We start from the raw sequence: 22,128 nt of genomic DNA, 5'->3' as shown, positions 1-22,128 counted from the left end.
AGCTTATTTTCTGGGGGATGGGCGGGGACAGAGGGGAGAGGAACAGGACTTCAGGTCATAGGAGGGAGGACAGGGACATAGGGCTGGGGGTCAAAAGAAGAACAAATAGAAGAAACAGCCAGAGAACAGCTGGGGGGGCAGGCACCCCCCCCATGCCTGAGGACTCAGTCCTGCCCGGGTCACCCCTCCTGCCAAGCCCCTGACCTAGTCCCAAGGTGACCAGCCCCTACCCCTAGACTCTCTAGGACATCAGGTTGGAGGACGTTAATTCCTGCCTCCCAAAGCCTTGGGTCCCACCGACCCAAGAGGGTGGGGGCGGCTGGGGCTTTTCTCCTGCCCTCACCCCCAGGCTGGCCCGCCTGGGCCAAAAAGCCACCTGCGGGTGGGGACTGGCACGTCACCTCAAAGATACCAGGGAGACTTCAGAGAGGAGAGCTCCCCGGGAAAGGGGTGTACGGGGTGGGGGGCTCTCTCCTCCGAGGTCCTTGTGGGGCTTGGGGCAGACATAGGCCCCCTTCATCTGCTTACATCAGGGACCTTTACCTGCCTGGAGATGGCTCTCCCAAAACTAAGGGCCTCACCCTCTAGGAGTGAAAGGGTCTGACAGGCATTTAACTGCCCACTTCCTCCGCAAAGCGGTCACTCGTGGAGGTACCTCAACCCGCAGGACCTTCCTGAACTCTAGGTCTGACCTGGGGCCTAGGGGGGTGGGACAAGAGCCCACACCAAGCCTCTAAGTCCCTCTGCCCTCTGCTCAGTGGCGCGGGCACTGGCTGGCCCAGCTCCTCTCGCTTGACACCTGCAGGGGCCAAGCCCCCCTCCTGCTGTTCCCCACCTGGCAGCTGGCGCTAGGGGGCACCCATGGAGCAGAGGAGAGGGGAACAGCTTCCTCTGAACCGGTGAAACTAGACCCAGGCTCAGGCAGGAGTGGAGACATTCCATCTCCAGCCCGCCCTGGGGACCCAAATCATCAGACACTCCGGGGGCCCCCTTCACTGCACTCCGGCCCTGTTCCACACCCCAGCCGTCTCAACACCCCGGTCTCCTCAGGCCCAAGCCCTCGACACCCGCCAGGCCACAGGCCCGGGGGGGGGGTGGGCAGTGGAGGTGCCCTCAGTGGCACCAAGCTTTGGCTCCTGGAGCTGACAGGCTGCTAGAAGTGCCCCCTCCACTACACCCCGGCTCCTGGAGACACTGCCTCCCACCTATGGCTTTGGCGCAGAGCCCAGAAGACGCAGGGGAGCTGGAAGAGGTTGGGGAGGACGGGGTGGGCAGGGAGGTTCTGCGGCTCAGTTTGTGGCAAAGTTTTTTTTTTTATCCTTTTTTCCCCCTTTTTCTTATGTAAAAAGTGCACAAAAGCTCAGCAGCCTCTTTGCATCGATCAGCAGTGTTTCCTGGGGGAGCGGGTGGAGGGGACCCCAGGCCTGGCACCCCAGCCTGCAACTGAAGGTGGCCTCATATTGCTTAGAAACGTGGGTTTCAGTTTAAATACCAGACAGTAAAAATAGAGCTCAGAGGGCCGCCCGCAGTGTTGCCAAATCATTGCCAGAATGAACAGCTCAAATAAATAAAAAATTGAAATATTTACTTCTCGATAAAAATCGCAGTAAAACCATTTACCTTTCTTTGCGATACATATACTATATATTTATAGCGGGCCGGCTGCGGGCGGCCCAGCCGAGGGAGCGGACGGCGGCAACGGCGCTCGGGGCGCTGGGTCCCCGCGGAAAGGCCGCGCCCGGCCGCGGTCAGGACACCTCGATGACCTCCACGCTGCCGGAGAAGCTGGCCTGCTTGCCCAGGGCGGCCAGCTCCTCGCCGCGTGCGCGCCCCTCCACCATGCCCTCCTCGAACTCCATCTGGCAGCTCCGGCGCTTGAACTGCGTCTCCGGGGCCGGCTCGTCCGGCCAGCCGGTCCTCGCGTCCCGGGCCTCGGGCCTCGCCGCCTCCCGCCGCCGCAGGTCGCCACCGCCCGCGCCCTGCCCGCCAGCCCGGCCGAAGGGTGCGAATCGCGCGCTGCCCGCGCCCTGCGCGCCCTCGGGGCTGAAGCACCAGGGCCCGTCGGGCGACGGCGTGCCCGGGGAGTCGAGCGGTGGCGCCCAGCCCCCGGGGCCGGCCGGCTGGCCGGGGCCAGGCAGCCCGGGCGCCGACAGGGCCGAGAGGCCGTGCCGCGGAGTGTGCCGGGGGGGGTCGCCGAAGTTCAGGCCGAGGCCGTGGGCTGGGGAGCGCGCGGGGGAGCCCGCTGGAGGCCTGGGCCGCCTGCGGAGCCTCGGGCGCGTCTCCGGCGCCGCGTCCGGGCTGTCGGGGCTGGGCGAGGGCAGGCCCAGCGCACCCCCCGACGGACTGTCCAGCTTGCAGAGCTTGGGGGCCTCGCCGGGGTCCGGGGGCCCGGGGTGGTCGGGCCGCCGGCTGGGGGCGTAGGCCGACTTGATGTCCAGCGAGAAGGAGCGCTTGAGGCGGTTGGTGTCCTGCAGGCGGTCGGAGGAGAGGTGCAGGCCCCGCAGGCCCTGCTGCAGCGCGCTGGTGGCCGGGGCTGGGGCCAGGGCCTCGCCCCCTGCCGTCTGGGCGCCCTCCCTGGCTGCAGCAGCCGCTGCGCTCCCGGTGGCAGCGCTCTCTGAGGTAGGTGGTGGCAGCGGTGGCAGTGGGGCCGCAGGGCCTGGGAGGGGCTCCGGGGTCCCCGGGTAGGGAGCCCCGTCGCCCTGCAGGGCGGCCAGCAGCTTCAGGCTGCGCTCATACTCCAGCAGCTGGCCCAGGAAGTTGAAGTTGGGCGAGATGGACGGGCGCCGGTCCTTCACGAACCTGGGGGAGGGGCAGCTCCGTGGGGCGGGGCTCCTTCTGGGCCAGGCTGCCGGCCGGACTTGCCTGGCACCCACGGCCCACGCCGGGGCACACACACCAACGTGCAGATCTGAGTGTGTGGGGCTAGGCTCAGGCCTCCCCCTCCCCTGAAGGGGCTGTTAGTGGCTAGAGGGGGAGGGGAGGGAGGGGCTACCTGTAGGCGTCGTCTGAGGACATGCCCATGGTCTTCATGATATACGCGATGGCGATGGTGGCAGAGCGGGAGATGCCAGCCAGACAGTGGACGATGACTTGGCAGCTGGACAGCTTGGCTTTATCTAGAGGCAGATGAGGGCTGGGATAGCACGGTCCTTCCCCAAGCCCAGGCTCGGGCCCCAACCTCCCTACTGCCCATAACTCCAGCTCCTTCCTGGGAAGAGCACCTCCCAGGCCCCCTCCTTCAGGCCGCCCTCAGGCCCCCACCCGCCCGGCCAGCTCACCGATGAACTCGATGGACTTGTCCAGCCAGGGCAGCAGCTTGTCACAGTAGTTGTCATTAATGGGGATGCGCAGGAAGCGGCTCTCGCAGATGAAGTCGGGCTTGGGGCAGGAGCTGCTGGCGTTGAGAACGTAGCTGATCCCGTTCTGGGTCATCAGATCCTGGGGGAGGGGAGAGCGGAAGAGCAGGCTGGAAGGGGGTGCTGCCCGGCAGGAGGTCCGAAGCCCGGGATGTGTTCAACGTAGGAGCCCGTGGCTCCTGGAGCCCGGGGCATCTGTCCAAAGGGCTGGGCCTGGGACCCCCCCAGGGTTCCCACCCAGAGTCTGCAGCCCGGCCTGGCGCTGGGGCTGAGGGCCGCTGGTGGCCCACCGCGAGCCCCGCCCACAGCCTGCGGTAGGCTCCCAGGAATTTTACGGCCGCCTGGGCGTGGCTCCACCCTCCTCCCTCGTCACCATTTTTAAAATACGGGGTTCTTTCAGGGCTGGCCAGGGGCCCAGTGACATCGGCAGTCTGGCATGTGGGCTCTGCCGCCAAAGGGGCAGGGAGCTGCTTCCCGACCCGGCCCTGCCAGGCCGGGCCCCTGGGCTCTGCTCCGGTGCTGCCAGCCCCCTTGGGTCCTCCTGTGCCCCCCAGGCCATGCTTTGCCCACACCGTCAGCGTCCATCCCGAGTTGGGAGTGGGCAGACATCAGCGCCCTGCCTCCCCCAGCCCGCCCAGGAGCTGCTCTGGGCTCTAGCCGTGCACACACCTTGTTCAGGACGTCCTTCTGAGAGCCCAGGTACAGATGGGGCAGGATGCGGGTCAGGCCCACGCTTGGCACGGGCAGACAGGGCTGGGAGATGCTCATGGGCAGCAGGGCAGTAGGCTTGCCCTCACAGAGGCCGGGGAAGCAGGAGGAGAAGGTGGCAAAGCCCCCTGCAGAAGGAGCAGAGAGGGATGTGCGTCAGGGGCCCGGCCAGCTGGGGTGGGAGAGCCAGAGCACCCCCCCGACACGTTTCAGCCACACCCGGCCCGGACCCCCAGTCCGCATGATGGCAGCCACGGAGCCTCTGCCCTGAGCACCTGGAGGGCGGCTCTTATGGCGATGGCGCTGCGTGCTGTGCACATTTACAGCCTGCCCCACAACCACATTCCTCTTCACACTAATTAGGGGCTGGCCCCATCAAGGACGCCGCTGTGATGCCCGTAAAAGCAGGCTGAGGAGGCTGACCAGCACAGCACGCTAGGGGCCGGGGCAGCAGGGGCTCAGAGGCCATGGGGGCCTTCCCAGCAAGGGTTTGTATTCCCAGCCCCTCCACACCCATGCCCTGGGGCTAGGCTGAGCCCTTCTGCCTCTCCCTCCTTGCCTCCCGCTGGCCGGGAGTCCCAGGCCAGGCTTGGATGCCAAGGCTGGGAGGCAAGGGCATCTGAGGCGGCCCTTCCCCAACCCGGGCATGACATCACCCATGGGAGCTGGCACAGCCGCAGGGGCGCTGGCACTCTGGTTCTGGCTCCATTCCACCCAGCAGAAACTGGGCTGAGAGCTGGGAACCCTGGGGGCTGGGAGCACATGGGCCACACGCTCTACACGTGGTTGGTATGTGTCCAGTGGCCTTCCCCGCACGCCTCCTCCTGGGGTACAGGTCCCGGGAGACCCCCTGCCATTCAGAAAGGCCTGAGAGGGACCCACTGGCACCGTCTGACTCAGCGTGGGACACAGGCCTCCGTTTCCTTGTCCTGCCTGTCCCAGGCCCTGCTGCGAGGCTCACAGAAGATGACCATGAAACAACCTGGCTGCATGAAGCGGGGGGTGAGGCGGGGGGGTGAGGCGGGGTCCCCAGCACCCTTGCCTGCCCTGGTCCCCAGAAGCAGCTGGTGCTGGAGACCTGTGTTCCCGAGGACCGAGCTGCCTGCTGACCTCCACCTTCACCCCGGGCCCCGCTCAGTGGCCGTTCTGTACAAGCATCTGACCAGAATGCTGGCCATGTGTGCTCCTGTGCCCCCAACCAAAGCATGACTTTGGGGAGCCATTGAGGTGGGGCGCCATCAGCCTTGGAGGGGAAGGGGTCCCTTCCTTGGGCACCTGCTGGTCGGGCAGGGAGAAGCTGGCGACTGGCACCATGTACAATGTCACAGCTCTCAGGTCCCCACAAGAGGAGGCTGGGCTGAGCTGGGCGTGGTCAGCTCCTGCTCACCATCCAGAGCTGGGGGACCCCTGGACGCTTCAGCTGCAGGACAGGCCCCAGGAGGCACGGGGTCTGCTCTCCCAGCAGCAAAGCTGGGCAAGTACGGGGGTGCAGGGAGTTCCACCAGGAACCTCCCTGATCAAAGGACAGTTCTGGCAGGTGCAGAGACCAGTCGGCTCTGCTGCAGTTCCTCAGGTAAGGCCCCCAGGAAGCCAGTCCAGGCACAGCCAGGCAGCTAGGGGTGCCCCTACAAACTCCCTATAGACGCCAGTCCTTCCGCAATGTCAGGGCCACCCCAGGCCCTGGGGATGGGTGACAAGGGAGGGCCACCTGGGACAGCACCAGTGCCAGCAACCCGACCCTCTGCTCCCTGCACTCTCAGGGCCTGAGGTGCCCCTGGCCGTGGCGCTCTCCAGGACACCCGTGCCTCAGGAGGGACCCCGCCACCAACCCTGCGCTCTCTGCTGCGCAGGTCAGAGGAAGCCACACGGCAGCTCCCAGCCCCTCACAAAGAAATCCCCGACCGGCACAAATGCGCGTGTGGGGGAGGCACTCACTACGCGGCCACCGCCCCCACCGCCCCCACGCGCCTCCTCTCGCACCACACGCTCCTGCCTGGGTTGGGGGGGTGCCCCCGGTAGCGCCCACCACCCTGCCGCGGCTCCCGGGCTGGGGCTGCACCCACCCTCTGCGCAGGGGGGCTGCTCTCGCCACGGTCCCTGGCCAGGGTCCGAGGGTGGCGTGCACAGGGCAGGATGGCCTGCAGCGACAACACCAGCCCGCATTCCGCAGCAGTAGCACAGGGCGCAGGGGCGCAGCCAGCTCCAGGCGGGGCGCCTGCCGCTTAAAGGGCCAGGTTCCCTTTCCCGTTCCTGTCCCTGCTGGACGTCACCAGCCGAGCAGCTGTGGGGGAGGGGGGCGTGGCGGTGGTCGCAGCCACGAGTTCTAGGACCGCAGCATGGTCTGTCCCCACTGCCCTCTCCCGCGAACCTCCCTGTCCTGGAGCTCCCTTCTCTCCCGCTGTGACAGGTGCGCTTCCTTGATGCTCCTCAGCCCCACCCACGGGGGGCGGGGTCTGGTCCTCTCTTCTGGCCTCTACTGAGGACCCGCCCACCGTGCCAGTGATCCTCAAGAGCCCCTTTCCCCCTTTGGGGTGAGCAGCACCCCTCTAACCTTGCCCCCACCCCTCCCATTCTCCATGGTTCAGGCAGGAGCTGTGGGCAAGGCCAGGGGGCTGTCCCCAAGTCTCGGTCCAATTTGCTGTCACTATGAGCCATCCTCATACAGTGGGGTGTGCGGAGGGGTGTCATGACTCCTCCTTGGCCCAGCCCTCAGAGAAATAGGGGCAAATACTCTAACCTTGCAGGGTGACGCAGCTCCAAAGGCTGAGTGAGCCAGGTGGCCCAGCCAGGTCCCCGTGAGCCCCCTTGGGGCATCCCACCCAACCCAGGCCTGCCTTGCCAAGTTTTGGGTGAGGGCACTGCCCCCCCAGGGAGACAGACCTTTAGAGGCTCCGAGCTTTCGGGGCTCCTCTGGGACCCTCTTCTCAGACTCCCAGAAGGGCCTCTGCTTCCACTTCCCTCGAGAATGAACACACACACACACACACACACACACACGTTCCCAGCTGGGCCCTGGGAGAGTCCTGTTCTGCTTAGGGCACCTGCAAAAATCGCAGAACTTCTATCCTCTCTCCCCTCCACTCTTCACCTGCTTAGTCCCATACTGAACCCAGGGCAGTGGTGGAATCCGAGGGTCTGTAATTCTGCAGCTTCTGGTTCCCCACAAACGATGCACACAAATCCCATATCCCACCCCAACAAACTCAGGACCACCAGAGGTGGGACCCCCCGCCCCCGACCGTACACACACACTGGAGGAGCAGATGCTGACCGCCCTGTAACCACATGGACTGTGACACGCGGAGGGTTCCATCGGCGCCGGGACACCTGCGGAGAGCAGCACGCACACCGCCCACGGTGCTGGCCCACCCCACTGCCTGCCACACACCCTTCAGGGCTGGCTCCTACAGCGCCTCCTCTGCGAAGTCGGCCCAGGGCTGCCTGGCTCCGGCAGTTGATGGACCCTGCCCACATCCTCTCCATAACATGGGCTGTGCTGAAGGCCATGGTGTCCCTGGACACTTGCACAAGGCCAGCCTGGCGCCCATCGACCGCCCCTCATGTCTGTGTCCAGGAGGTGCTCAGGGCAGACGGATATGCAGAATGAACACAAGCGTCCCGCCAGCGGATGCCGGGGCGGCCCTCCACATCCTCCACCAGCCCGCCACAGCCCACACACAGAGGCCAGGGGCACGTGCAGAGAAGGGCGCACATCCCAGGGACAGGCCGGCTCCACCTGGCCCCAGGACCTGGGCCACCTATGTGGGGTGCGGGGTGGGTTCCACAGAAGCACTCCAGCCCCTGCCTACAGGATGAAGAAGCCAGTGGGAACCACAGCACAAGCCGTGTGTGTGTGTGTGTGCACGTGCACACACACACACGCATGGGCTGGGGTGGGTCAGGCTGCTCTTGGGGAGAGGGAAGCCCCGTGGGGACCTCTGCTGGCCCCGGGACTGCAGTCCTGATCAAGTAAGCTATTGCCAGGCCACCTGTGCCAGCTGGAGTACGCAAAGGACCTGCCTGTTTGGGGCCACTTCTGGCCCAGACCAACGTCCTAGTTTCCCGAGGATGGGGCCTCTGTCCCCTCCCTCAGACAGGCATTGTGTGTGTCTGTTGGGAGGTGGGGGGGCGCATTTCCACAGCAGAGCCGCATCTTTGCCCAGATTCCCCCTCCTTGCCACAGGCCTGTGCTGGGGTTTCCTCCTGTCCCCCTCTTCACCTGCTAGTGGAGGAGGGGTGGGCCTATGCTGGAGGGGGTCCTGAAGTGTGGGGCACAGGGGAGGGGTTGGTGGAGCCCCTGCGAACTCCAGAGCACCTGAGATCCCCTCCTGTCCCTTCAGTGGCCCCAGCATATGCTGGTCTCTGGGCTTCGAGAAGAGAGTAGAGAGGGACCCAGAATTTTGTTTCCTGGAACAGCCCCCCTGCCCCACCCCTGCCCAGCTGATGGCGTGGGGAGAGCCTGCTCACAGTGTCCAGAACTCACCCGTGAGGATGGCCACACTGTCAAAGCAGCCGTCCAGCTTGCTGAGCAGGATGGAGAGGAAGCTGTCTGCGGCCAGCACGCTGGCGTCCCGGGTGCTCTGGTCATAGACCACCACGTCCTGCGGCTCTGCGGCCTCCACCTGGGGGCCGTGAGGGAGGAGGTCAGGGCACCGCCAGGTACCTGCCACCTGCTGGCCGGCCCATCCCCGCTGCGGCAGTCCAGATGGAAAGGAGGGGCTGCTGCCACCCTGGTGCCTCGAGGGGGAGGCAAGCTCCCAGCTGAGGTTCACACCTGGACAGGTATAGATGCCGACAGCCACACAGGTGGACCCTCAGAGCTGGTAGGGCAGGGGACACTCACCCCCATGCAGCCTGCCCCGCGCACACTCACACCGTGAAGGTGACTGAGACGGGGGTAAAGGCAGTGGGGCGCCCCAGGAGGCGCACACAGGTGCCCGCAAGGGCAGGGGCACGTGGATGAGGCCTGGACGGGCTCCCAGGGCACCTGAGGGAAACAGGCTCTTCCTCAGGCATGTGTCGGTGGTTTTGAAGGTGGGGTGCCTCTGTGTCTGGGCTCCTTCCCTCCCCAGCTAGTGACTGGGAAACTGAGGACGCAGCAAGCCTTCCCTGCCCGCCCCATAAGGATTCAGGCAGCAGCCGGAGGCTGGGGCTCCACCTGCTCTCCCCGCCCGCAGTGCCCGCTGGGGCCCAGATGTTGAGTGGCTCCTGCGCAGAGAGCAGCTGATGCCCCCGCCCCCAAGCACACACAGCCCTTAAGCCAGCTGAGCTGCCAACCCTGGGCCAGATGATGTCACCAGCGGCCAATGGGAGGGCGCTCTGGCCGGGAGTCCTCGCTGGGGGTTATTAATCACCGGATTCCCCGCATTGGAGGCTGTGGGGAGCCTGTGCTGCCTCGGGGTGGGAGGCTCCCAGCTGGGTCCTCTCACGTCCCAGCCTGGCACGGGGCAGGGCCTGTGACCAGGACCCCTCCCTCAGCCTCCGGGCTGCCGGGCATGCCACCCCTCCCCCAGCGGAGGAGCCACTGCCTTCCCAGGTCCCTGGCCCAGCGGCCGACCCCAGCACTGGACTTCATACTCCTGGGGGGGGGGGGGCAGAGGCAGGGCTGTCTACTGCAGGCGACCTGAGCCATCCTTGGGGGCCACAGAGAATCCCTGGTCCTCCAGACTCCAGAGGGGCAAGAACGGGGGGCTGAGGACACAGACTGCCTGTGTGAGCTCCTTGGCTGCCCCTCCCATCCTCTTCCAAGTCCTCACAGCAGTCAGAGTGCGCCTGAGCCGGCTGCCTACCCCCCGCCCAGCCCCGCTGCCCCTCTGCCGCCTGCCCGCCCCTACCTGGCTGCCCCTGTGCAGGCCACACACGTCCCCTCATCCAGCGCCCCCAGAGCCCTCGCCGGGCCGCGCGGGGCGGGCGGTACCTGGCCGCGCACGGCGGGCTGGATCAGCTCGGCGATGGTCACCTTGCCCTGCTGCAGCCGCCGCTTCACCAGCTTGGAGCAGCAGATGTTGACGGAGCGGAGCACGTGCCCGCTGTTGTACTCCACGAAGGAGCGGCTGTCGATGACCAGCGGCCCCCCGGGCCCGGCCCGCAGCAGGCTGGCCAGTTTCCTGGCGTCCATCGCCTTCCGAGGGAGCCGGTCCCCGGCCATGGCGCGGCCGTGGGCAGTGCGGAGGGGAGACCCCCAGAGCGAGCGGGGGCTGCCCCGAAGGCCAGGGGGTGGCCTAGGGTTGCAAGCGGCTGGGCATGGCGCCAGACCTGCAGGGAGAGGCAGATGGTCAGCAGCGGGCGGGCACCGGGCCAGCGCCCCAGACGGGAGTGACCTCAGAGGGGCCGGTGGTGGGGCTGACCCCAGGGCACCAGAGAAGCTGGGCCTGACGCGTGCCTGTGGGGCCCCGCCCCCTCTGGCTCCTCCACGGAGGTCGGTCAGCGTCCCTCTGGCTCCTCCACGGAGGTCGAGCTCCCTGACCCCTCAGCTCTCGAGCTGGAACCTGTGAAGTGTGCCCAGTGAGTGGCCATCCAGCTCCGCACCCTCCAGGTCACAGTGTCAGCCTCCAGCAGGACGCAGCAAGGCAGATGGGGGACTTACAGACGGAGGGGCCTTGGGGCCTGGGCTGGAGAGGTGGGATGAGGCCTGAGGGCCCCTCCTCTGGGCCTTGGGGTCTACGGACCCTTACTTATTCCAGAACACTTCTTTCTGACCCTGTGGCTCCTGTCGCCTCATCCCTGGGAGGCAGACCCCTCCCCAGTCTGGCCTCCACGTCTTCTCAGTTCCCAGGACCCCAGGGCAAGACAGGGGTCCAGAACATGCCCCCCACCCTCCCTTGCTGCCAAGCCCTCCCCTCCCCGGCACACCCTTGCTTCCCAACCCCGCTCAGCCCCATGGCTCCAGAAGCCAGTTATCTGGATGGGGTGAGTGGGGGGTCTCCTGGACGTGGTGGCCAGGGTGGGGCGCTGGAGGGGGTTCAAGAGTGGAGTTCTGCAGGCCAAGACTTAGACACGCCATGGGCCAACGTCTGCCTCCTGCAGGGACATGACACGTGCTCACAGAACAGGGGTGACACATGGCCTAAGGTCCCAGGCACAGCAGTAGCCTGGGGTCTAGGGCACTCTTTTTGGGACTGGTAGGTCCAGGGATGGGGTGTGGCAGGGGGCACCCAAGGTCGCTGTGGGTGGCCTGTATGTAGGACCCTCAGGCTCAGGGGTGCTTGGAAGGAGCGGGAGGTGGATGGGGTCATGGGGACTCCAGAGCCCTGGGCAGAAGCTCCCCCTACAATTTGGTGCCAAACCTCTGCCCCACCTGTTACCTGTCAGAACTGGCCTTCCTCTAGGCCCACTCAGGCCTCACAGCCCTCTCCCCCTGGAGGCATTTGGCATCGGGATGATGAGTTTGCTTTAAAGATGGGGAAACTGAGGAGGGGGTGGGATCAACTCAAGGTCACATGAAGCAGACTGGACAGAACCCAGGGCCACTCAGTCAGGGCCTTCCCTCGACCATATCCCCAGCCAGTGGGGGGGGGGCTGGGAGACGGCTGCCCCCCAGGGCACAGAGAAGACCCCCTCGGCGGGGCCCCAGCTGCAGGGGCAGAGGGTGTTGGTGTGAGGGGACGTGTCGCCCTTCAGGCAGCGCTGATGACACTGCCGCAGCTGCCCCATCCCTGGGCCGCCCTCTTGGGGGAGCTCCCTGGCTGGAACTCTGGGCTTCTCAGTGGGGGGGGGGAGGCCTGGGGGTGCAGCTGGGGCTGCTCCCCACTCCACGCCAAGCAAGTCTGACAGCAACAGGGCCCACCTCATGGGGGGACCTGCCTGTGAGCCAAGGGGTCCCTGATTTGATTCCTGTACCAGCTTTTTCCAGAAGCTTCTCATGAGTTCTAACCCAAATCTTGTCAAGGCTGTGATGGGTCATGGCCACCAGGCCCCCTCCCACATGCGGCTCCTGCAGGCCTGGGCAGGGCCTCCCCACCTTGGATGTGGGACCAAGAGGCCAGTTCAGAGGCCCAGGGACTGGAGAAGGGTGAAGCAGGGTGGGGACACTGGGGGTCCAGAGGGTCCCAGCTGAGCCCCTGACCTCAGAATCTTCATCAGCCAGCTGGGGGCGACTCCCTTTCACCTGAAACAATAGAAGCCAAACGGAATTTGGTGCAGGGAGGATGGAGGGGACTGGTAGGGAGAGGCCTTCACTCTGCCTGCAGCCGGCCTGCACTGGGCTACCGCCCCCGGGTCCTTCAACAACCAGAGAAGGGCTGGGGTGTGGAGGGGTGCCCACTCCGCAGAGGGGCATGGAGGCTGGGGAAGGGGTGGGCGGCTGGCTCCCAGGCCCAGTACCTGGGCCCAGCCCCCGCCTCCCAAGGAACCCTCCAGCTCGGCCCTATTAACCACTGTAGTATTGTTATTTGCAGCCGAGGGGGACTCATTAGCAAGTTGGCACCTCCACCGTCGCCATGGCAACAGCAGAGGTGCCAGGCAACCGCTGCTCCTGCGGCAGCCGCTCAGAGCAGCTCACTCTGCAGAGCCAGGTCCCCTCCTCACTGGCTCCCACCCCTCCCTGGCACTGCAGGTGCCCAGTAGCTGAGCCTGGGACCACCCCCAGCCAGGCCACCCCTCTTCCCCCCCAACCCTCGACCCCCAGTCCCAAAGATCAGAGGGGTGGATGGATTCCTCCAGGCCCCTCCCTGTCTGCTCCACCTGGTCTTAACCCTTCTCACTGTGGGCACCCACGTGCACAGACTCATGCCCGGCAGCCCTCTCTCTCCCACCCCTAGGAGGCCTGGCCTGAATGGCCAGGGTCTGGCTGGAGGGCCTCTCCTGCAGACCTGTGGCACTCAGCTGGCTTTCTGGGAGTGCACCCTCATCCACAGGGCCTCCCTGGGCCTGGAGCTCCTGGGGGGCAGACCCCTCACCTCCCGAAAGTGCAACAGAGATCGGGGCTCAGAGCTGGGCACTGGGGGGCGGCTGGAGAAAGTCGGGACAGCCTTGGGGACACCAGGTGGGCAGAGAGGAAAGAGACTGTAGGGCGTGGGCCACCCCCCTTTCAAGGACCCACCCCAGGCTCAACCGAGACCCCTTCCCTGGGAGCTGAGGGGGAGAGTGTCGAGCCTGGGGCGGGTGGGAGGGAGGAACAGCCCTGCTTGCCCCAACCAAGGGGACAGCAGTACCCAGTCAGAAGCAGAAGGAAGGCCCTCCCCTCCCTGCCCTGGCTGGGCGTGGCCTGGGAAGCCACAGGCAGCCCCCCTTTCCCTGGGGAGGCCAGGTACCCGGGCTGCCTGGCCCCTGTGCGGTGGGCAGGTCAGACATGCCCCTTCGCACACTGACCGCACGCGGGACCTCGTACTTACCCCATTCCCACAATGCACCCCACTCCTGTGCGCACTGTCTCACGTGACAACACGTGTGCACGTTCACGTGGTCGCTGGATGCACACATCCCCACCTTCTCCATGCCAAGCACCCCAAGCTCCAGGAAGCCCAAGCCCCAGTGCCAGCTACAGCACCTCCTTGCACCATCGGCTGCGGCGGCCTGCACTTGGCACATCCCTGTCCCTGAGCACATGTGTGACCAGAAAGCTCCCAATTCAGGGCAGCCTCATCAGATTCTACTCAGAGTCTAGGGAACGCACGCCCCCAGGGCGCAGACAGCAACTGCAGCTCTCACGCAGACGGCGACTCCGGCCCGAGTGGTGCCTGGTACACACAGGCAGGCCTTCAGGAAGAGCTGCCAGTGGAGGGACCCACAGTGCTGAGACGTCCAGCTCACTCTGACCCAGGCAGGGGCTTTGGAGGCAGAAACTGCTACACTGAGGAGGCCAGGAGAGACTGTGAGGGGGTGACCTCCAGGAGTCAGGGGGCCCGAGTGCTCACCCTCAACTGCTGTCGTCAGGGACCCCCAAATGTTCTTGCCCCTGCTCTCCCCCCGCCCCGTACTGGCCCTAGTTCTCGGGGATGTGTGGCACGGGACCCAAGCTGGCCTTCACTTTGTCCTGGATGAACTTGGCAACACCAAGCAGAACCAGCCTAGTATGGGGAGGCAGTGGGCTTGGGAGACAGTGAGGTAAGGCTCCTGCCCTGCCCAGGGGTCTGGGCTGAGCCTGGGCTAGGGGGGCTTGGCACGTGGGTCCTTAAAAGGGCAGGCCCAGGACCCTACACATGGAGATCTCCTGTTTCTGCCTGGCTTGTTCTAGCCCCACTGATGTGCAGAACTTCCACTGGTCACTGTCCCCCATGCTACACACCTGGGCCAGCGTCTACCGGTCATTGTCCCAAGGGGTTCAGGCAGAGGTGGCTCAGCCTGTGCAGTCCTGATGGCCAGAGTCTGAGCTACGTCTCTCTGGCAGTGGGTTTGGCTGCCTCCACTCCTTTCCCTCCGAGCTGCATGTCTAGGAGCCGAGCGGACACCCTCTGGCTTCCTCTGGCCCTGGCCCATGGCCCCACGAGCTCTGTCTGGTTGAAACCTCTGGGCCCTGAGGTCGGCCTCAGCCTGAGGGGTGAGGCGATGCTGGGAAGGGTCCTGGAGCAGATGACTCCTGCATCTCTGTTCCTGGGAACCCACTCTTCCCAGAGGCAGCCTCTGGGGCCCAGGCGCCTTTCCAGGGGCCGAGGGCAGCAGGGGACTAGAACTGCCCAGCAACTCTCCTGAGGGCCGCAGGCGGCCTACAGCAGGAGGCATTTCAGTCAGACTTCAGGACGAACTCCCAGCTCCTGGTCGCACGGTCTGGCCATCTTTGGCAGGTGCTTATCAACTATCTGCGGAGCAAAGGAACATCTGTCCTCCCTGAGCAGGACAGGGACACTGGAAGCTACCCTCATTCCCTGGGCTGTGCTGGGAGCAAGGAGTTCTGAGGGAGTCGACGAGGAGCGCATGGACCCTCAGACCATTGTGGACCCCTGGGAGCAGGGGCACAGGGCAGGAAGAACACTGCTTCCGTGGCCTGCAACATCCCCACCCCCACCCCAAGCAGCACAGGAACACGGCAGACGCCGCACTAGATCCGGCCACCTCTCTCCTCCACCCGACAAAGTAGCCCCAACATTGCAGCACCCAGGCCCCAACACCCCCATTTCAGAAGCCAGTACAATTTTGCAGCAGGAAGTCAGAAGTCAATTCTCCCAGAAGGGATGACCTGGTGGCGGCTGGGCCCATTGTCACCCCCTCCCCTTCAGGCTGGACCAGTAGGTACCCTCCACCCCTAGGTGGGCGGATAGGCTTTAGGGGGCTGGGTACACTCGGCCTGGCGGTGCCAACCCCTCCCCCAGCACCCGCCGCGGCTTCTGCAGCAGGCTGGCGGATGGTCTTTATTCCTCAGAGACCAGCTGAGCACCCCGACGTGGGGGTGCGCTTCGCAGCTTGGCTAGACAGGGGAGATGGCTCCGCAGTCCTTCCCCACCGGACACAGAATGAGCCCTTTCCTGAGGCTCCCGCGGGCCAAGGCCTCCGCATCTCCCCGCCGGGCCCGGGGAACGGACAATTTCCTCCAATTCCGGGGCCCAGCGTGGTGCCGTTCGGGGACGTCTGGGGCTCGGGAAGGGGCTAGGACAGATTCAAGCTGGATCTCAAACGGCCCTTCTCGTTCTTAATTCGTGCCCCTCCCCCACCAAATTAAGAAAGCACTGCAAGGAGAAAAGCGGCGAAGCCGTGGCCGGGTGTGGGCTGGGCCGGGGTCCGCAGGGCGATGCGGGAGGCGGGGGAAGAGCTTATCGGTCCGGTCAGTAGCGTCCCTGCGTGAGGGGTTAGGGGCCCGCGGGCCGGCACCGCTCACCTCGAGGCCGCCTCCTCCTCCCGGGTGCCCGCCGGGCGCAGCCCCCGAGCGCTCCTGATGCGGCGCCCACCTAGCCGGGCGCAAGGGCTCCGCGCCGGTTAACCCCCACTCCGCCGGCGCCCCGCGCGCCCCCCGCCCCGCTCACCTCGCTCACGCTCGCCTCCCGGGCGCACAGGGGACCTGAGCCGCGCTCAGCGCGCCCACTCTGCCGCGCCGCCCATGGGCCCGGCGGGGACCCGCTCAGCTGGGGCCGGGGTCGGGGGAGCGTGCGGGCCGCGTCGCCGCCGCCGCCGCCGCCGCCGCCGCCGCCGCGGGGAGCGCTCGCACGGGCCGGGGCGCGCGCACTGCGGGCGGGCGCGCGCTCTCGCGGCGCGCATCCCACCCCGCGGCTCGGCGGGCGCGGCCGGTGCGACTCCGGCTCGGGCTCGGGCTCGGGCTCGGGCTCCGGCTCCGGCGTCCGGCAAGGGGGGGCGGGGGGTGAGCCGCGGAGCCGGCTCGGCAGCCGAGCTCGGCCGCGAGTGACAGGCCCGGGGCGGAGGGCGGGGCCGCCGGCGGGGATGAGGTCATGCCGAGCGAAAAAAGCCCCTGACGTCACCTGCAGCCAATCAACGCGCACGGCTCCGGGGCAGGTGACGTCAGCCGGAGCCCGGGCTTCGGGTGCTGATTAGAGGCGGCGGCCGCCAGAGCCAGGGGCGGGCGAGGTAGGGTAGGGGGAGCCGGGCTCAGCGCCGCCGCCCTGCGCCCTCGGCCCTCAGCCCTCAGCCCTCACCGGCTCTTAAAGGGGCCGCAAGGCGTTGGGACGTGCCTGAAGCCCGCCTCCGGGAAGCCCTCCCAGCCCCAGCGCTCGGCCCCACAAAGGGACTCCCCCCTCAGCTTCGCTGCACACACACCCGCAGAGGGTCCGCCTGACCCGGCCCCGAGCGCGAAGGTCCTCTCCCCGCCGGCCTGGCCGGAGTTGGCGTCCCCTCTTGCGCCCCACAGCCTTTGTTCGTGCGGGGCCTGCCTCCGGGAGAGCCTTCGCTAGCCGGGGGCCCGGCGCGAGCGCGCACCGCGAGCCCGGCTCTGCGCCGCGCTTTACCTGCGGCATCTGCGCTTACCCTCTCCACGACCCCTGGAGGTGGGAGCCTGGGTCTGCACTTTACTTGGAAGGAAATTAAAAGCTCAGAGGAGAGATGGTTTGCCTCAGGTCACACATCTCAGGAAGTCTGGAGGAGGGAGTCCCCTGTGCAGTGGTGTCCCCCAGCCCCACCCATGACCCCCAGCCTTTGTCGCTTCCAGTGAAAAGCCGCCCCTAAGCAGCGCTCAAGGTGACCCATCCTGATCATGCGACCCCTAACCCCATAAAGGCAGTTGAGGGACCGCCCCCAGCTGGCCGCTGTTGAAACACAACCATTTGGCTGCTTGGATGCTGGCTGTCCAGCGCGGGAGCAAACATAGGTAATTACACCTTGGGCAAGCGTCCGGTGGAAGCACACTGGAGCGGGTGAACGTCCCAGAGGCCACCCCAGGATGGGACATGCAAGCCGTGACTGGAAGCCAAGGCAGCGCCCTGGTGCAGAAGGGACCACCCTGGGCAGGACAGGTCTTGTCCCTCCACCAGGAGGTCAGGGTGCTGGAGTCACTAAGGGGGAGCCGGGAGAGGTGTGACAGGGCACTCTGTCTGGGGTCCACCCTCACGGCAGGTGTTTACTGAGAACCTGTGCCGGGCACTGGGGACTTAACTCTGAGAAAGGAAACAAAGACCCTTGCCGAGGGAGCCAAGGAGCCCTGAGAGCATTTGAAGGTAATTATTTTGGGGGGAGGTGTGACCAGACAGCCTAGACATTCCTAAAACCACTCCTCCCACCCCGGGCTGCCTGGTGGAGAGTGAGGGCCGTTTCTCCTCCAGCCTGGAGCCCCCAGCCATCACAGGGCTCCCAGGGCCAACCTGGGCTCTGAGGGAGGCTTTGGCCCCCAGGAAGTGCAGCCCCTTCCCATGTAGGGTGGGATCTGGGAGGCCATAGCAGTTTGAATGAAGGATCCTATTGCAGGGGGCTGTGTCCTGTACCCTCCTGGGCTAGGTGGGCACTCAGGACCCCAGAACTCAGAGTTGTAGTGGGAGAGGGCAGCAGGCAGCAGGTGGATGCTAGGCAGGGCTCCGGAGGGCCCTCTGACTTCCCGTGCTTGGTTCTCCTGACCTCCTGCCCAAGAACTTTGCACGCAGTAGGTGCTTACTAAGTGCTTGGCCCACTCCCTTGCTAGCTTGAGGAGTGCCCAAGTAGTTGTATCTGGTGTGTGTGTGTGTCTTGCAGGGGGAAGAGTGTGTTCCTGGCTCAGAGCCAGCACCTAGGATAACAAATATTACTGGGGTGGAGGAGGGTGGGGAGTGGGGCTGTCCTGGAAGAAAGCACTGGTAACCTAGGGGTTATTTGTGTCAGGCTGGGTTCAGGTCCTTCCTCTTTCCTACCCCAGGCTGGGCCTCAAAGGAGGAAAGGCCTGCTGAGGAGAGAGGCCCTGGATAGAGGTGGTCCCTGAGCTCGGGGAGATGCCCAGCCCTGATACATGGCCAGGTCAGGTCAGCGATGGAGTGTGCGGTGTGGTGGGGCTCACTCCATGTCTGAAAAGTGGGGAGGCTGGGTCCTGGGAGGGTGAGGAGGATTCAGGTGGAGCCTCGCTGCGGTCCTGGTGGCGGGAGCAGGTACTTGAGGCCCTTGGGGAAGCAAGGACAGACCCCCAAAGGGCCTGGGACCCATAGGAGTGGGAGGATGCAGGCACTGTCCCCTGGGCTGGGAGGATGCTCAGCTCAGTTTGCCCCCCTGCCAGGCCCAGGATGAGCCCAGTAGAGAGAAGGAAGACAGACCGCCCAAGTGGGCTCTTCTGCTCAGCCTAGATGTGGTCAGTGCCTGCATGTGGCCCCCCGGGCAACTCCCAGCTCCAGGCCTGAGCAGGGACAGTAAGCTGAGAGGAGGGGTTGGTGTCCTTGTGCCTCTTCTGGGAGAGTGGGGGTGGCATGCAGTACGCCCCACCCCCCGCCCCACTGTGTCTGGGCAGCGGAATTTGGGCCATGATTATTTTATTCCTCTGAGAGTCACTTCTCCTGCAAATAAGCATTTAAAGCCTGGGGTTCTGCAAGGATGGGGCGGAGGGGGGCGTGGTACCTCCTCTGGAGAGGACAGTGACTGCCAAGGCGACCAACTCTGGCCCTGGGTTCTTTGCAGCCCCAGACCCCGCCAACTCAGCGCGGCGTCCCCACCTCCCAGGGGCACGGGCGGCTTGGGGAGCGGGCTGCGCGTGGAAGGGACACCTCGCGGCGGTGACGGCTCCCCGGGGGCCCAGCCTCAGGCTGGGGAGGCCGTGCGGGGCGGGGCCAGCTCCAGGCCTGGTAGGCTCTCGAGGGCGCCCGGCCCGCGCGTGCGGATGCCGCCTCGGGGTCTCCGCGGTGGAGCAGGGCCCCGCGCAGGGACCGGGAGGCACCGTGGCCGCGCGTGGGGTCGGGCCACGCCGGACCTTCGCGATCGCTGCGCGCAGCCCTCGGCAGGACCCGCGCCTACAGCGGCCAGGTCGGAGTGCGGCTGCCCGGGAGGTCCGTGCGCGCCCCCTGCCGGCCACGTGCGTTCTTTTCTTTCTTTTTCCGTTGAAGTTAATTTACAACGTTGTGGTAATTTCTGATGTACTACGTAGTGATTCAGTTGTACGTATATCCACGTTTTCACATTATTTTCCATCGTAGGATATTATGAGATATTGAATACAGTTTCGTGAGCTATATATACAGTAGGACCTTGTTTATTTTATATGTGGTAGTCTCTGCAAATTTATTTTTAAATTTTATTTATTTACTTATTTTTAGTTTTATATTTTTTGAAGGGGGAGGTAACTAGGTTTATTTATTTTTAGAAGCGGCACTGGGGATTGAACCCAAGACCCTGTGTATGCTAAGCATGAACTCTACCATTTGAGCTATGCCCTCCCCCCCAGTATCTGCAAATTTCAAACTCCCAGTTTATCCCTTCCCACCCCCTTCCCCGCTGGTCGCCGTAAGTTTGTTTTCTGTTTGTGAGCCTATCTCTGTTTTGTAAATAAGTTCATTTGTGTCATTTTTTAAAGATTCCACATATGAGTGGTATCATATGTTTTTCTTTCTCTTTCTGGCTTACTTCACTTAGAATGATGATCTCCAGGTCCACCCATGTTGCTGCAAAGGGCATTATTTCATTCTTTTTTATGGCTGAGTACTATTCCCACCGGGACATTTCTTAATGCTTCTTTCTGGGCAAAAGGATTAGCAGGGTTCACTTATTTTTTGTTGATGCTCAATTCTGTGTTCCACATAATGGCATACGGTAAACATGTATCCATGGCGTTACGTTTTTCGCAACCTGATTCTTTTTTCAGTCAAGGCATAGTTGATAGAATGCACATTCAGCCACGTGTTCAAGCAGTGGATTTTGACAACTGTCACCGCCCATAACAAGTGCTCTAGAAAGTTCCCTCACAACCCTTGCGGGCAGACCCCCCTCACCTCTGAGCTATCACCATCAGTGCTGTTGCCTGTTCTTGAACTTCACAGACATGGGAACGTGCTGTGTGGATTCCTTTGTGTCTGACTCCTCTCACTCCAGGAGGTACTTCTGAGGCTCATTCTCATTCCTGTTTCCCACAACCTGGTGATAAATGTCTGTGTGAGTGGTGTTTTGTGGACGTATGGTGATATGTGAACCAATTCTCCATTTTTATATATTAGATTATTTCCATATCTCAGCTATTAAAACCAGCAGTGAGTAGGTTCCTTCTATATGCTTTTAATACCACATTTCAGATTATTTTCTTTCTGAGTATGACATTTAAAAAATGGACAAATAAACACAGAGAATGACAGAACAGACACCTGGCTCCTTACAGCCAGACCTGTCAGCCCTTTCCCAGTTTGCTTCAGGTTAGAAAACAACAGTACAGATGGGGGCAGTGCTCCCGGTGCCTCCCCTGCCTCCCTGTTCGGAGGCAGCCTCCGCGGAAGGTGGCGGCCGTCTTCCCGGCTGGCTGTGTGTGTGAGTCTGTGTACGCCACGTGGTATTGTCTCATGCGCTTTAAAATATTCGTATGAGTATCATAGGAGCGGTTCTCCTTCAATTTGCTTTTTTTTTTTTCACATCTCAGTCCGCTCATCCTTGCTGATGCAGGTGAGCCTAGTTTATGCACTGGGGCTGCTGTACAGGTTTCCATGGCATGAACAGATCTCCTCTGCGCCCTTTAGCTTGTTTTCCTGCGCGTGGCAGTGCCGCGAGGGACGTTATAGTAGCTATCTCCTGGCGCCTTGAGACCCCGGCCAGCTGTGTCAGCGTTGCCTGCAAGCGGGTTACAGGTGCAGACTCTCAGCTCCCACCCCAAGCCTGCTGAGCTGCAATCTGTGTTTTAACAACGCCAGGAGATTCTTATGCACCTGTCGTTTTTCGCTTTTCTTTTTTGCATCGTTTTATTTAATTTTTATGATTATTATGTAGTGAAATTGACTTTTTGTTGACTTTCTATATGTGTAAAATCTATATAACATAAACTTTACCATCCTAGCCATTTTTAAGTGCAGCCCTGAGCACATTCACACTGTTGTGCAACCATGACACCATCCACGTCCAGAACTTTCCATCTTCCCAAGCTGACTCTCTGTCCCATTGAACACTCAGTCCCTCCCCCCTCCCCCAGGCCCTGGCCCCTCAACCTACTTTCTGTCTCAATGGAATTGACCCCTCTAGGGACCTTATATGAGTGCGATCCGACAGGATTTGTTCTTTTTTGCCTGGCTCATTGCACTTAAGGCAATGTTTTCAAGATTCATCCACGTGGTAGCACATGTCAGAATTTCATTCTTTCTTATGATTGAATAATAGCTCATTGTATGGATGGACCGCATTGTGTATCCAATCACCAGTCAGACGCCTGGGTTATTGCTTTTAGCTACTGCGAATAATGCTGCTAGGAACACGGGTGTGCAATTATTTGAAACCGTACTTTGAGTTATTTAGGGGAGACACCCAGAAGTGAAATTACTGGATCATATGATGACTTTAACTTGTGTTTAACTTTTGAAGAACCACCAAACTGTCACAGCACTGCATCGTTTTGTGTTCCCAACAGCAGTTCCTTAGGGTTCAAATTTCTCAACATCCTTGGCAAAATGGACTCTTTTGAATTCGAACCCATGTGTAGTTCTGTGCCTTTTAACACATGTACAGATTCGTGTATTGTCATCATACTTAGGACACAGAACAGCGCTACCACCCCAAGACTCTCCCTGGAGCTATTCCTTCATGGTGATGCCCCTCCTGCTGGCCTGTCTCC

At 63.2% G+C, this 22,128-nt stretch overlaps 1 protein-coding gene and 1 long non-coding RNA gene across 2 annotated transcripts in view; one reads left to right on the top strand and one right to left on the bottom strand.

Moving 5' to 3' along the window:
• Positions 1–1,564: 1,564 nt before the first annotated feature.
• DUSP8 (dual specificity phosphatase 8) lies at positions 1,565–16,271 on the bottom strand. Its single transcript, XM_072970550.1, has 7 exons — positions 15,959–16,271; positions 9,982–10,319; positions 8,548–8,686; positions 4,026–4,192; positions 3,279–3,438; positions 2,993–3,116; positions 1,565–2,799 (listed from the first exon to the last, which is right to left on the bottom strand). The coding sequence occupies exons 2-7, from the start codon at positions 10,210–10,212 to the stop codon at positions 1,749–1,751; spliced, it is 1,872 nt and encodes a 623-aa protein (XP_072826651.1). The 5' UTR covers positions 10,213–10,319; positions 15,959–16,271; the 3' UTR covers positions 1,565–1,748.
• Positions 16,272–17,270: 999 nt separating this feature from the next.
• Positions 17,271–22,128, top strand: part of LOC116279191 (uncharacterized) — a 45,874-nt gene continuing 41,016 nt past the window's right edge. Inside the window, exon 1 of the long non-coding RNA XR_012076871.1 lies at positions 17,271–17,596. This is a non-coding gene — a long non-coding RNA (uncharacterized lncRNA). The remainder of the gene's footprint in view (positions 17,597–22,128) is intronic.

Source organism: Vicugna pacos, chromosome 10 (assembly GCF_048564905.1).
Source record: "Vicugna pacos chromosome 10, VicPac4, whole genome shotgun sequence".
In the NCBI taxonomy this organism is placed as follows: domain Eukaryota; kingdom Metazoa; phylum Chordata; class Mammalia; order Artiodactyla; family Camelidae; genus Vicugna; species Vicugna pacos.
Note: the sequence above shows the minus strand (reverse complement) of the source record. Positions and strands in the feature narration are given on the sequence as shown.

Excerpts from the sequence above, each read along its gene's own strand:
- DUSP8 (XM_072970550.1), bottom strand. The coding sequence starts at position 10,212 with ATGGCCGGGGACCGGCTCCCTCGGAAGGCGATGGACGCCAGGAAACTG. Across the intron at positions 8,687-9,981 it reads AGCCCGCCGTGCGCGGCCAG|GTGGAGGCCGCAGAGCCGCA; the intron begins GTACCGCCCGCC and ends CACGGCCCCCAG. Across the intron at positions 2,800-2,992 it reads TCCTCAGACGACGCCTACAG|GTTCGTGAAGGACCGGCGCC; the intron begins GTAGCCCCTCCC and ends CCCCTCCCCCAG.